The following is a 12531-nucleotide window of genomic DNA, read 5'->3' as shown; positions in this document are numbered from 1 at the left end:
TGTGTCCCCGCAGTGACAGCATCTCTGCTTTGATCCCATTGCGTGGGAGCGGGGAGAAAATAAATCCTGGGAGACCACAGTGGGGGCACCCTCTGCCCCATCCCTCCACGTGGATTTGGGGAAGGGAGGGGGGTCCCAAAGGGCTCCCAGTGCAGCAGCAGAGCTGTCCCTGCCCCACTTGGGCTCTCAGCACATAGGGGTTGTGGTTTTGCAGCTCTAGAACCAAACCTGGGGCTGGGGGTGCTGAAGGACGATGCCTGATGCAGGGCTGTGAATGCGGAGGGGGGGGTGTTAAGGGGCTCCCAGTGTTCCTCCCCATTGCTCTGGGCTGGGGCCCGGCCCTTGTTCCCATGCTAGTTGGGTTTTCTCAGCTGTTGGCTGCCATCTAGCTGTCACCTATGGGCTCTGTCCCCCACCCACAGCCACTGAGCTGATCCTGGTCCATCCCCGGGCTGTCCCCATGCCCGTACCCCATTGAGCCCAGCAATGTCCCTGTGCCCGTTGCCCCCACCCTCACCCCGTGCCCATTTCCCGGCGCTGCACAAAGGGATCTCATTGCTGTGCTGGGCACACTGAGACCTTTGAGACAGCTCTGGCACCACTGGGCTGGAATGGGCTCAGGACGTTTCAGCTAATTAAAGCTGGCCTTAATTAGCAGCCTTCCTGCTCTGCCAGGTTCACCCCATAGTGCCCCATGGCATCGCACCCAGGACCTACAGTGCCCCACACACCCACGCTGCCCCATGGGCACTGTGTCCCCGCTCTGCCCCAGCTTTTACCCCCTGCTCTCTGGGCACTGCCAGCACTATTTAGCACACAGGGCTGGCTGCCAGCCCTCAGCCCCCCCCTCCCCCCCGCTGGGTGCCACAAAGCCCAGCTTTGTGCTGCGTGGCCTCCAGCCAATGCCATGGCCATAAAACCCCACCACGGCTCACATCGCACCCACCTTCACCATGGAGAGCCGCTGGTCATCCTACGGCCGCCGCTCCAGCCCCACTGTCTCATCATGGAGCCCCACAGCGCGGCCCCGTCCCCGCAGCGCTCACCCCACACCCCACACATCGAGCAGGATGGATTTCTCTATGGCCAACCTCCTCAACTCGGAGTTCAGGGAGACCCGAACCAACGAGAAGGTGGAGATGATGGAGCTGAACGACCGCTTCGCCAGCTACATTGAGAAGGTCCGGCTGCTGGAGCAGCGCAATAAGGTGCTGGTGCTGGAGCTGAACCGGGTGCGGGAGCAGGAGCCGACCCGTCTGGCTGACGTGTACCAGGAGGAGCTGCGGGAGCTGCGGCGCCGCGTGGAGCTGCTGGGCACCGCCAAGGCCCGCGCCGAGGTGCAGAGGGACGGCCTGGCTGAGGAGCTGGGGAGCCTGCGGGACAAGTATGGGGGGGTCCTGCAATGGGGGATTGGGGGGTGGGGATTGAGGTGGCCAACAGGACAAGGATGGGGACCAGTTTGGTGGTGGGGAACAGAGCGGTGATGAGGATTGAGGAGGTGGTGGGGATTAAGGCAGACACTGTAACCAGGGGGGATAACGATGGGGACTGGGGTGGCCAATGGGACCAGGATGGGGACCTGCGTGGTGATGGGTGATGGGATGAGCAGCAGGGCCGGAGTGGAAACAGGGAGCAGGGTGGCCACAAGGATCATGGTGGATGACAGGGACTGGATCAAGGTTGAGAATGGGGACCAAGGTGTTAATGGGGATTTAGGTGGTACTGGGGATCAGAGTGGCCACCACAACCAGGATGAGGACCAGGATGGTGATGAGGACCGGTGTGCCCACCATGACAATAGTGATCCCAGGGACAAAGTTGTCTACTGGAACAAGTATTGGGGAGCCCAGCAGCACTAACAAGGTCATCAGGACCAGGATAATAACTAGGGTAGTGATGGGGACCAAAGCAGCCAGCAGAACTAAGAAATGGCTACTGGGATGGTATAAGTGCAGTGGGGTTGCACTAGGGGGGTCTGTCTATGGGGCTGAGCTGCACGTGGCCACCATGAGTAATGAGGCACTGTGCCTAACGAGTAATGGCACCTAATAAGTAATGCGTCACTGCTCTGTTGAAGGCTGCAGCAGGAGGTCACCCTGCGGCTGGAGGCTGAGAGCACCCTGGCTGCATACCGGCAGGTGAGGGTAGGGGATGGGATGGGGAGTGGGGGCCAGTCCTCCTCTCCTGGGCTCTGTGGACAGGGCTGGAATGGGATGGGATGGGATGGAGGGATGGGCAGGGATGGGGGCACAGACCCCCATGCCCACCCTGGGTACGATCCCTCCATGTCACCTGGTGGCAGGATGTTGATGCTGCTGCCCTGGCTCGCCTCGACCTGGAGCGTCGCGTGGGGACCCTGCAGGACGAGGTGGCCTTCCTGCAGAAGGTGCACGAGGAGGTAACGCTGCTGTGATGTGGGGCTCTGGGGGTGGATCCCATGGCTGTGCTGACCCCGCTTCCCTGCAGGAGCTGCGGGAGCTGCAGGAGCAGCTGGCCCAGCACCGGGTGCACGTGGAGGTGGACGCCAGCAAGCCAGACCTGACGGCAGCGCTGCGTGACATCCGCACTCAGTACGAGTCCATCACCGTCACTAACCTGCAGGAGGCCGAGGAGTGGTACAAATCCAAGGTGCGGGTGGCACCTTGTCCCCATATATCACCCCCATGGGTTGGGCTGGCTGCTCCTGTGGCTGGGTGGCTCTATGGGGCAGTGGCACTGGAGAGCTGACCCTACGGTGCGTCCCTTCCAGTTTGCAGACCTGACGGATGCAGCTGCCCGCCATGCAGAGGCCCTGCGTGCGGCCAAGCATGAGGCCAACGAGTACCGGCGGCAGCTCCAGGCCCTCACCTGTGACCTGGAGGCTCTGCGGGGCTCGGTAGGTGCCACCCATGGGGCATGAGGTGGGACGCATCCTTGGGTCGTGCCACCATGGGTGGGTGCCCATGGAGGGAGGTGGCATCGAGGGCATCACATCCCACAATGGTCACCAGAACGAGTCCCTGGAGCGGCAGCTGCGGGAGCTGGAGGAGCGCTACGCGCTGGAGACGTCCGCCTACCAGGACACAGTGGGGCGGCTGGAGGAGGACATCCGCGGCCTGAAGGAGGAGATGGCCCGGCAGCTGCGGGAGTACCAGGAGCTGATGAACGTCAAGCTGGCCCTGGACATTGAGATTGCGACCTACAGGAAGCTGCTGGAGGGCGAGGAGAGCAGGTGATGGACCCCCCTGTCCTGAACTATCTCGGGGCCTTTTTGGTGCTGCTGGGTCTGGTGAGCACCCTGCAGCCCTCCTGCTCACACATGGGGACCCAGTGCTCTCCCCAACGTTCCCATTGCTCCCGCAGGATCACCGTCCCTGTGCAGAGCTTCTCCAACCTGCAGATCCGAGGTGAGGCTGCGGCTGTGTGGGATGGGGGCAGGGGGGGCTGCCAGGTCTCTGTGCCTGAAGGGTCCCCCACAGTCCCAAGATATAGAGGGGATGAGCACGATGCCATGGCCACGTCCCCAGTGCCGACCATTCCCCAAGGGTCAACCCTGTTGCTGAGGCCAATGATGTCTCTAAGGCCAACCTCAACAATGAGGGTAATTGTGTTCTGAGTGCCAACTGTGCGCCCATCACCAGCTGTGTCCCCAGTACTGCCCTCATACTCAGTGTTGACCACAGCTCAGTGCCCACCATTCCCCCAAGCACGATGCTGTCCCTAAGGCCAACCACATCTCAAAGCAACCCATGTCACCAAGGCCAACACCACTGATGAAGCCAATCATATCCCCAGTGCCAACTGTGTCCCCAAGACCAGCCACATTCTGAAGCCAGACACATCCTCAGTGCCACCTTCATACCTAAGGTCACAACCCAGTCTCCAGCCACAAGGTCCCCAACCACAACCCAGTGCCAGCATTCCTCCTGAGGCCTATAGCGTTCACTCCCACAGATCAGGATTTTCCAGCCCAACTAGTTCCTTTTGGGACCCTTCAAGGTGTATGGGGTGGAGGGGTCATATATGGGGCACTGGGTCACCAACCTGTCCCATCCATGTCTCCTAGAAACAAGCCTGGACACCAAATCTGTGTCAGAAGCTCATTTGAAGAGAAGCATTGTGGTCAAAACAGTGGAGACAAGAGATGGAGAGGTGGGAAGTCTTCAACTGCGCCTTCCACACCCTTTCCCCTCCATCCTCAAGGTGTCCCCAAGGGGGGATGTTTGTCATGTGCACGGGCTCTGTCCCCAGACATGTTTAGATGGACTTGATGGGGTGACAGTCCCTCTCCTTCTGCTTCCAGGTGATCAAGGAGTCCAAGCAGGAGCACAAGGAGGTGGTGTAGAGTGTGTGATTCATAGCCACGCTTGTAGCTGTAGCTCCATAGATCCCACCCGATGCTGCGATGGAGCCCTGTGGTGGGGCCACAGCCACAGGAGAAACCCACCCTCACCTCTCCCACCACCCCATGCCCCAGGGACTCCTGTGCTGGTCTGGCCAGGGCTGAGATCTGGGGGCATTGCTCCACACTTCCCACCTTGCTGGTGCAGGAGACCACCTTGAGCATCCCAACCATGTCCTGAGCATCCCTGGGAGGGCTGGGGGGAACACAGCACCGCATGGTCAGGGATGTTTTCCTGTTGCCAAGCAGCAGTTGGGCTTAGCCAAGGCAGGAGGAAGAGGAGGATGGAGCATATGGGGAGGCAGGTCGATGTTGGGATGGGGAGAAGGGTGATGGTGTGGGGTCTGAGCAGGGTGCCTGGGGGTACAGAGTGGTTGTGGGGCTGGAGCAGCAATGGGCACAGCAGGGTGGGAGTCTTTGTTGGCTTTTCCAGGGCACGGTGCCATGGGACTGTTCTGACCCTAATGGTGTGTCCCCCACCACGGTGCTCCTATCTCCAGAGATGCAGAGACAGTCAGGGGGCTCATGGCCCGAGCCCAGCTCTGCACAGGCATTCTCGAGGGGCTGGAAGAAATCTTGTCCCTCAGCTCCACGTGGCCCTGTCTCCTGTGCTCTCTCCCAGTGCATGTCACCCACCTGGGGCCCCTGCAGACCCAATACTCACTTTGTTTTAGCCACTGACCATGAGCTAAACGTGCCCTGCTGCCACCTAATGCAGCAGCACCCACTCACCAGCAATCCCCTTGCCCTATAACGTGAGCCCATAGGTTGCTACATGGGTACTGCCTCCTCACCCTGCTTATCTCCACATCCTCTAGCTCAGCACAGAGCTTTGCAGCTCCTAATTCCACAGGGACTGTTCCCAGGGCAGGATGTGTTATAGAGTGATAGTGCTGCGGGTCACTTTGTCCCCCATGAGCTGGATGGAGCTTTGCAGCCCTTATTGCTACTGGATTAATGCCCTAATGTTGCAACAACACGAGATGCGAAATAAAGCCTAACACAAGTGCTATGTCTGTGGTTGTGACTGTAACCTGCAGGACAAGCTGCAGGGCGGTGTGTTTTTGGGATCAGCCGGGGCAGAGCTGATCAGAGCATACCCCCAGCTGGAAGGGGGACGTGGATCAGAGCCCAGCTCCTGGCTCTGCACAGCTCCACCCAAACCTGTACCCAAACCCTATGTCTCAGAGTGGTGTCCCAATGCTCCTTGAGCTCCAGCCCACCACGTTGTGGTGCAGAAAGAAAATAAAAATGCATAAACTCAGCTTCTTAAAAATGAGATTGCTCCAGCTGAGGATCTTGCACAAACATTGAGTGTCTTGAAATGTTGGTGCCCTTTGGGGCACAGTTGGCACCAGGAATAGGAGGGTCCTTGTCACTGCTGTTGGCCTTAGTGGGCAGCTTTGGGCTGCAGTTGGCCTTGAGGAACACATTTGGCACTGGGGATATGACTGGCACTTTTTAAAAGGTAAGGGAAGCCAGAATTAATTGGAGTAGAACAGTCTGGAGGATTACAGTGGCCTCTTAGAAAAACAGCCCTAATAAATCACCGACATGGCAGAAGAACTCCATGGTGTTTAGCCAGAAAACACTGCAACGACTCCAGCTATTCATTCAAACAGGATTACTGAGGTTAAAACCCCACCACAAGCCTTCAGTGTGGCCAGGAAGTGACACAGTGGTGGCAAATCCCTGCCACAGCGCAATGGGACTTTCCACTTTGGTCTTCATCACAGCACAACCCCGAGTGGAGGATAAGAGGGCACGAGCAGCATTTCTAGTGGTGAAAACCATAAATTGCCCATAAGGGAATGGTGCAAGGTGTAAGACTGATGCTATGTCCTCGCTGAGGACCGCAGCATCCGCCAGCAGCAGCGGCTCAAGTGGATGCTGAAGAAGATGGCCCCAATGAGGATGTAGCTCACACTGATGGCCTTGAGGATGTAGATGGTCTCGGGGTCAGTAAGCTTGCGGCGGCTCTTGGACTCGTAGCTGACGGTGAGCCGCAGTCCGGCCACCAGTTTGCCCTCCCTCCAGCAGAAGTAGGTGCCTCTGTCACTGAAGCGGACCCGCCGGATGTGCAGGTGGTTTCCGTGGTCAATGAAGACTCTCATGGTCCTGTTGACACCCACGAGGTAGCGGGAGCGGTAGAGCCGCACAGAGTCCCAGTCCCACGCCACGGCGTGCTCAGGTCGGGCCCTGGGACAGGCAATGACCAGATCCCTACCCAGCGGGTGCTTGTAGTACTGCGTGGGGACATTGGGCAGCCAGGGCTTCTGACCCAGCTTGTGGATGATGTTGGAGATGGCCTGCACGCCCTCCTGTGGGTTGTCCTCCTGCTCACACGGGGTCGTGCAGCTCCGGATCGCCACCTCAGGCTTCCAGCGGCGGCCGGAGCGCTGGAACCGTGGAGGAACAGCCCTGGAGCCGCAGGAGGTGACATTGTGCAGCACGGTGCGGTAGCGTGGGTGCAGCCGGGTGCTCTGCATGTAGCAGAGCCCAATGCGCCGCTGCTCACCTCGCACCCCACAGCGGTCGCATTTGGTCCAGTCCCAGAAGGTGGTGAAGACGCTGAAGGCCTTCCCTGTGTAATCATCCTGGACGTGCTGTCCTTCGTCCAAGAATGCCACTGTGATGCGTTTGGTGGGCTGCACATCCACGTCGTAGCCATAAAAAAAATCCCCTTTCTTGGTGCCACAAATGTAGTGTCCTGAATCTGACTCCTGGGCACGGAAAATGATGAGGCTGAACATCCGGATGGTGAAACGCTTCAGCACATCACTGCCCACGTGGATGTGGCCCGAGTCGAGCACCATGTTGCCAGAAAAGTCTGTCAGGACGGTGGTTTCGTGGCCTCCCATGCTCTTCTGGAAATACCAGACGACGTTGGAGACCTCCTCGGGCTTGCAGTTGCAGGGGAGCTCGAAGGTCATGTCGGCCAAGTAGGCGGCGTTGTCAAACATCAGGAAAGCAGGACATACCATGCGCCGGAATACATCATCTTTCTCCTCAACCGCGTAAGAGTGGAGAACATCTGCCATGTAGAGAAGGACAGCACCCAGCAGCCACGTCTCCATCCCAGTTGTCTGAGACACGGGCTCTAGAACCCTTCCAGCTGCTCTAGAACCTTTCCAGGTGTTGTGCTGTGCTATGGGGCAACCAGCAGAGAGCTCCATTGTGTAGCACAGCCATGGAGGTAAATGGAGGGGGGAACAAGGAAATCGCTGTTGTTTTCTTGAAAAAAGTAAACATTAAGGATTGCACCAACTCCTCTGTAGATGATGATCATGGAGAACTTCCCTGTTGGCAGCTTCACCTGTAGCCCAGAACCATAGGTTCTTTCACAAAAGATATTTAGAGTTCCGTATCCTCCCTGTTGTATCAATATCCCCCACTCTGACAATGGGAGCCCTCAGGATCTTCCCTTTTTGTTTAAGACATTACCTCTTGGCTTTCTGTAAGCCTCCAGGCTGGTAAGTGTTACACAAAGGCAACAAGAATGGCACCTATGACAGACTGCAGGGACACAGTCCCCAAGATACATGCCACAAAACCCTACACTCAAGTGCCAAGAGAAGCCTGAAATAAGGGGCCTAGAGTTTCTACAGAGGTGGGAGAGGGTGAGTTAAAGCCAGACAGGGCTGATTCTGCCTTTTGCTCCTCTAACTGGGTTTTTGAACCAAATGGATTTGGTAGTTGATTCTAAACTGAATTCAAGGGAATCTGAGCAGTGTAGTAAACACTGTGCTCTACAGAACTCTTGGGAGACCTTCCCACACTAGACTTACAGGAGAGTGTGGTGGGCAGGTGCTGAGCTGTACCATATGAGAGCCTTTCTGAAGTCTGCAGCCTAAGCAGAATGGCTAATTAACCCAGACATGATAATACATAGCATTGGAGAGTCCCTCTGTTGCCTGACAGTTCCTTCTAAATTTCAGTTTATGTAGAATTCAGGCAGACCTTGGTCCAGGACCACGGTCTGACAACATCTCTGAGGTTTACACCAAGCCCTGCTTAAAACAGCTGGTTGGGTCAGCCCCAGGTTACCACCTTGCACTGCATTCCCACCCCCACCAGCTCTGGTTGTGTGGTTAAGTGTGAAATGTCCTGGATTACATTTCTTAAATACAGAGTGACAATGGACAGAGATGAAAAAGGGAAGGGATTACTTGGGTTTTGGTCTCTCCTCCATACATGCCAGCCTAAATGTTCTTTCTCTCATTTATTCTCCTCTTTTAAGAGATTCTCACAGATCTGTCCTGTGAGGACACCGACCCAGAGATCACAAGGAACGCAATGTCTGTTGCTAACCTTTATTTGGCAGAACCTCTGCTGCTCCCTCAGCTGACCTGGTAACAGCTCATCAGCTCCATCACTCTCCTTTCCTTAGCTTCCTTCTGCAAGCTGGTGTCGGTGGGGTGGGCTTCCCCTTCCGCTTTGCCACAGGGATGGCCAGGGCTCCAATAACCCCCACTCATGCTCTGCAGCTTCCTAAACAGATCCCTGGTGCTCTCCTTCTCCGACGTGCTCAGAAGATCCAGGTTTAACCCAAAGCGTTTGGTGCCAGAAAGGCTGTGTAAGATCTGAAGGACAGCATCTCTGTCTTCATGGCAGATGTTCTCTGCCAGCACGGTAAGGAACTCACCCAGGAGACCAAAACCCAACTCAGCCTGAAAGATTCTGCTCAAGGCCTTCCCCTCCAGTTTAAGCAAAAGCTGGTATTTTTCTTTTCCGCTTTGTAAGCATCTGCGCCAATCTCTGTAAAATTCAGCAGAGGTTCTGGGCAGTTGCTCCAGCTCCTGAAGGAGAAAATAATGGTCAAGTTTTGTGTTTTGTTCCTCACAAAGGTATTTATTCCCCCCTCTCTTATCAGTCTGTGGATGTCTGACAGATGCTTCTCATACAAAGAGCTGTGCAAAGCTTGTGAGCAGCAACACATGCAAAGAGACTAAGGGATATCAGGTTCATCGAGCCCAAGAGAAACCAGAGGACTTAAGAGAAAAATAAAGGAAGAGTGGGTGAGAGATGAAATGCAATGCACATGAACACAGGAACCCAAACGCACTGCCCACTCTGGATCCACCATCCACTGAAAGGGATCTCACAGGGGCTGTGATAATCCCACAGAAATTTGGGTCCCTCTCGAGCAAATCAAACAGGTGAGGAGGAAAAAGCTAAAGGGCTTAAAGCCCAGAAAATGCATTAATTTATATACCCTGTATATACCCTAACCCTATACAAACACCCTACCATGCTGTTTTGTAACATATTGTAACATACACACCCGCAGTAGAGCACTTGGACTAAAAAGAGATACCCGGCTCAATGTGGCATCTCCAGATAAAAAGAAATCCTGTTTATACCATATGTAATTGAACTGCTGAACTCATACTGCTGACTGGAGAAGGATTAAAATGCTTGGGCTTTCATACGGATCCTGAGAATGAGGCACAGCAGCATCAGGCAGTGTCTAAACATGAAGCGGAGAGGCCCTGGAGATCAGAGCCTGAGCATTAATGGGATTAGGAACAGCATTTGCTCTGGGGAGATCACTGCTCAGTCCAAGTGAAGACAAAGCAGCCTTGGAAGAGCTGCAAAAAGGATCTCAACATAAACAGGGAGATGAAATTCACTGTCAAAAATTTCATGCAGAACATCTCCAGCTGGGGAACAGTGCAGAACAGACCCCACTGCTGCTCCCACCAGGCTGCAGTCCCACTGCCATCGTAGTGCTGGGCTGCCAGGAGTCACCAGGGGCTGAAAACACCAAAATGGCAAAGCCAGCACTGCGGGCTAACAGGAAACCAATGGAGAGTGAAGTGACCGTTCTTTATCTCTGCAGATCCAGTGGGTGCCTGAGACTCAAGTGCTGCCTCTGTCAAGACAACCCAGCACCAGGGAGTTAAGGGAAAGAAGGGCAGCTGGAAGCACATGGAAACACCTTCCATTCCAGAAGACATCCAGCTGACCAGGAGTTGGACAAAGTCCTCTGATGGGAGCAGGACAGATGTCAGTCCCATCATGGGTAGAAAATGTTTTTTCACTGTTTCCCAACTGCAGAACTGAGGATGACCCAAAGAACTCATCGGGCAGCAGGTTGAAAACAAAATAGCGCTTTTCCATTTCATGCATAATTAAACTGTGGGGTGATGAAGAATTGGCTCTGTTCACAGAAGATGTGTTATCTGAGGCCATTAAACAGCAATCCAGATGCACAGCTTGGCTCTCAGTCCCCAGACTGCAGCCAGCTGGAGGAGCGCGGTCAATGGAGGGCACTCTTCCCCAAGAATCCATTTCTGGCCACTGTCAGACACAGAGCACTGAGACTTTGGTCATCTGGTATTTGATTCTTGATGCAAACACATAGAACAGGCTGAGATTGAACCCTGCAGCTCAGAAGTGGGGATTCTGATGGCTTGCTCACATGTAGAAATAATTCCGAATAGTTCTTGTGCATTAAAATAACACCCAAATTATTCTGCAGTAATATTTAGGTGTGGGTAAGGCCCCAGAAAGGATCTCCCTTACCTGTGCTATCTCCCTCACCTGTGGTATCTCCACCTTGGTGGCTTGCTGGCCCCTCATGTGGCCTGCACAGGGGTTCCACAGCACGTTTCTCTTGTTCCCCATCTTGTCCTTCTTCTCTAGAGGCCTCAGGTGTGATGCCAGCACGATGTCCCTGCAGGGAACAAGAGGACACAAGGTGAAACACACGGGTGATGGAATTGGCATTTCTACCCAACAGTTCCTGCAGCAGTCAGGGCCCAAGGACTGGCAGGACTCCTCTTTCTCCTGCGTTTTTCCTGGGGTACAAGTAAGATTTTATATCTTTGGGGCTTCCACAGGAGAACTCTTCCATTCTTATAGGCCTTCTTACTCAGCCATCCCATTACACCGACGTCTGTAACTAATTGCAGCAGCCTGGACTCAGCAGCTCATGTCATTCTTCTCATCCCGTGGGATGAACGTCTGTGCCTGTCGCTCGTTAGTCCTCCCAGTAACGAGATCTTCCAATGGGGTCAGGGCTCTGCTGGCCCTCGTGAGTGGGGAAACTGCACCCACGGAGAGAAGCTGTTCTGCTCTCCTGTGGATGGCTCCTGGCTGCTGATATCACACCACATTGCAGGCTTGAGTACTGAGTACTTGTGTACTGAGCAGGAATGTGTTTTTTGATCATATTCTAACAACAGAACTGCGGCACAGAGTCCTTTTACACGGACAAGCAATGCCATAAATGCCATTTTAAAGGTTTCCCTTTACTCAGAGCTGACAGCACGACCACATTAAGGCAGAATGAGGCTTCCAGCACTACATGCTCCAGCATGGGATGAGCCTGCCATGTGTTGGTCAAGTCCTGGATGTATCTACAGATCTCTCTGTGGATGTGAGGGGATGGGGCTGAGGTGGAGGACACTGGGGGCGTCCCGCACCACCTGCCCTCAAGGATCTTCCTGCTGCCATTCAGGAGCCCTGGGACATCCAAGGCAGGGCAGGCGATGGCTCCTGCCCCGGGGAGGCCCAGCAGCAGAGCAGGAGGAGCCCTGCGGGAAGGCCCAGCGTCTGACAGACCTGGGGGGCTCCGCTCCCACCTGAACTCCTGGTACGACCCCAGGCGCTGCCTCACGGCGCGGAGCTTGGCGTTATTCTCCCTCTCGTGCCTCTCGTCGGCCTCCAGCGCGGCCCGCAGCTCCTCCCGCAGCGCCGCCATGTCCACAGCTCCGCCCGCGTCCATCGGCTGTCGCGACAGTCACGACAGGAGCGCGACAAGCTGTGGGGATACGGATAAGGATAAGGATAAGGATAAGGATACGGATAAGGATACGGATAAGGATAAGGCTCCTGTTGTGACAGCGATACCCACTGAGGTATCACCTCAGCGGCAGCGTGGGCCCTGCTGCCATAATGGCTCGCAGCCGACCCCTCATGTCGCGATAGGCCGCCATGCCGACACACAGCACCCCGAGGGATTCCTGTCGCGATATCCCCCGCTGGGTCCCTCACTGGGCCGCTCACCCTCATTCCTATCGCGACAGGCCCCGCCCACGAGCCCCGCTGACCCGGCAGCCTCAATTCCTATCGCGACAGGGCCCAGCTCCGCCCGCCGCGCCCGCTACTCCCGTTGTCATGGAGACAGGGCCGCCTTCAGGACC

General features: G+C 55.7%; 3 protein-coding genes across 4 annotated transcripts; 1 reads left to right on the top strand and 2 right to left on the bottom strand.

Moving 5' to 3' along the window:
- Positions 1-921: 921 nt before the first annotated feature.
- GFAP (glial fibrillary acidic protein) lies at positions 922-5393 on the top strand. Its single transcript, XM_015885476.2, has 9 exons — positions 922-1384; positions 2078-2138; positions 2303-2398; positions 2467-2628; positions 2750-2875; positions 2991-3211; positions 3343-3386; positions 4046-4131; positions 4283-5393. Exons 1-9 carry the CDS (start codon positions 954-956, stop codon positions 4322-4324), a joined length of 1269 nt encoding a protein of 422 aa, XP_015740962.1. The 5' UTR covers positions 922-953; the 3' UTR covers positions 4325-5393.
- A 597-nt stretch (positions 5394-5990) lies between these two features.
- Positions 5991-8559, bottom strand: FAM187A (family with sequence similarity 187 member A). Its single transcript, XM_015885472.2, has one exon. The coding sequence runs from the start codon at positions 7555-7557 to the stop codon at positions 6217-6219; it is 1341 nt and encodes a 446-aa protein (XP_015740958.1). The 5' UTR covers positions 7558-8559; the 3' UTR covers positions 5991-6216.
- A 119-nt stretch (positions 8560-8678) lies between these two features.
- Positions 8679-12530, bottom strand: CCDC103 (coiled-coil domain containing 103). Of its 2 annotated transcripts, none has more exons than XM_015885473.2 (4): positions 12395-12530; positions 11971-12149; positions 10910-11060; positions 8679-9180 (listed from the first exon to the last, which is right to left on the bottom strand). In XM_015885473.2, exons 2-4 carry the CDS (start codon positions 12111-12113, stop codon positions 8722-8724), a joined length of 753 nt encoding a protein of 250 aa, XP_015740959.1. In that variant the 5' UTR covers positions 12114-12149; positions 12395-12530; the 3' UTR covers positions 8679-8721. The 2 variants fall into 2 exon arrangements, with proteins under 2 accessions (XP_015740959.1, XP_015740961.1); XM_015885475.2 differs by having other exon boundaries at positions 10928-11060; positions 12395-12529.
- Between the last annotated feature and the right edge of the window lies 1 nt (position 12531).

The sequence above is a fragment of the Coturnix japonica genome, chromosome 27 (genome assembly GCF_001577835.2).
Source record: "Coturnix japonica isolate 7356 chromosome 27, Coturnix japonica 2.1, whole genome shotgun sequence".
Taxonomy (NCBI): domain Eukaryota; kingdom Metazoa; phylum Chordata; class Aves; order Galliformes; family Phasianidae; genus Coturnix; species Coturnix japonica.
This window is presented reverse-complemented; position numbering and strand designations above follow the sequence as displayed.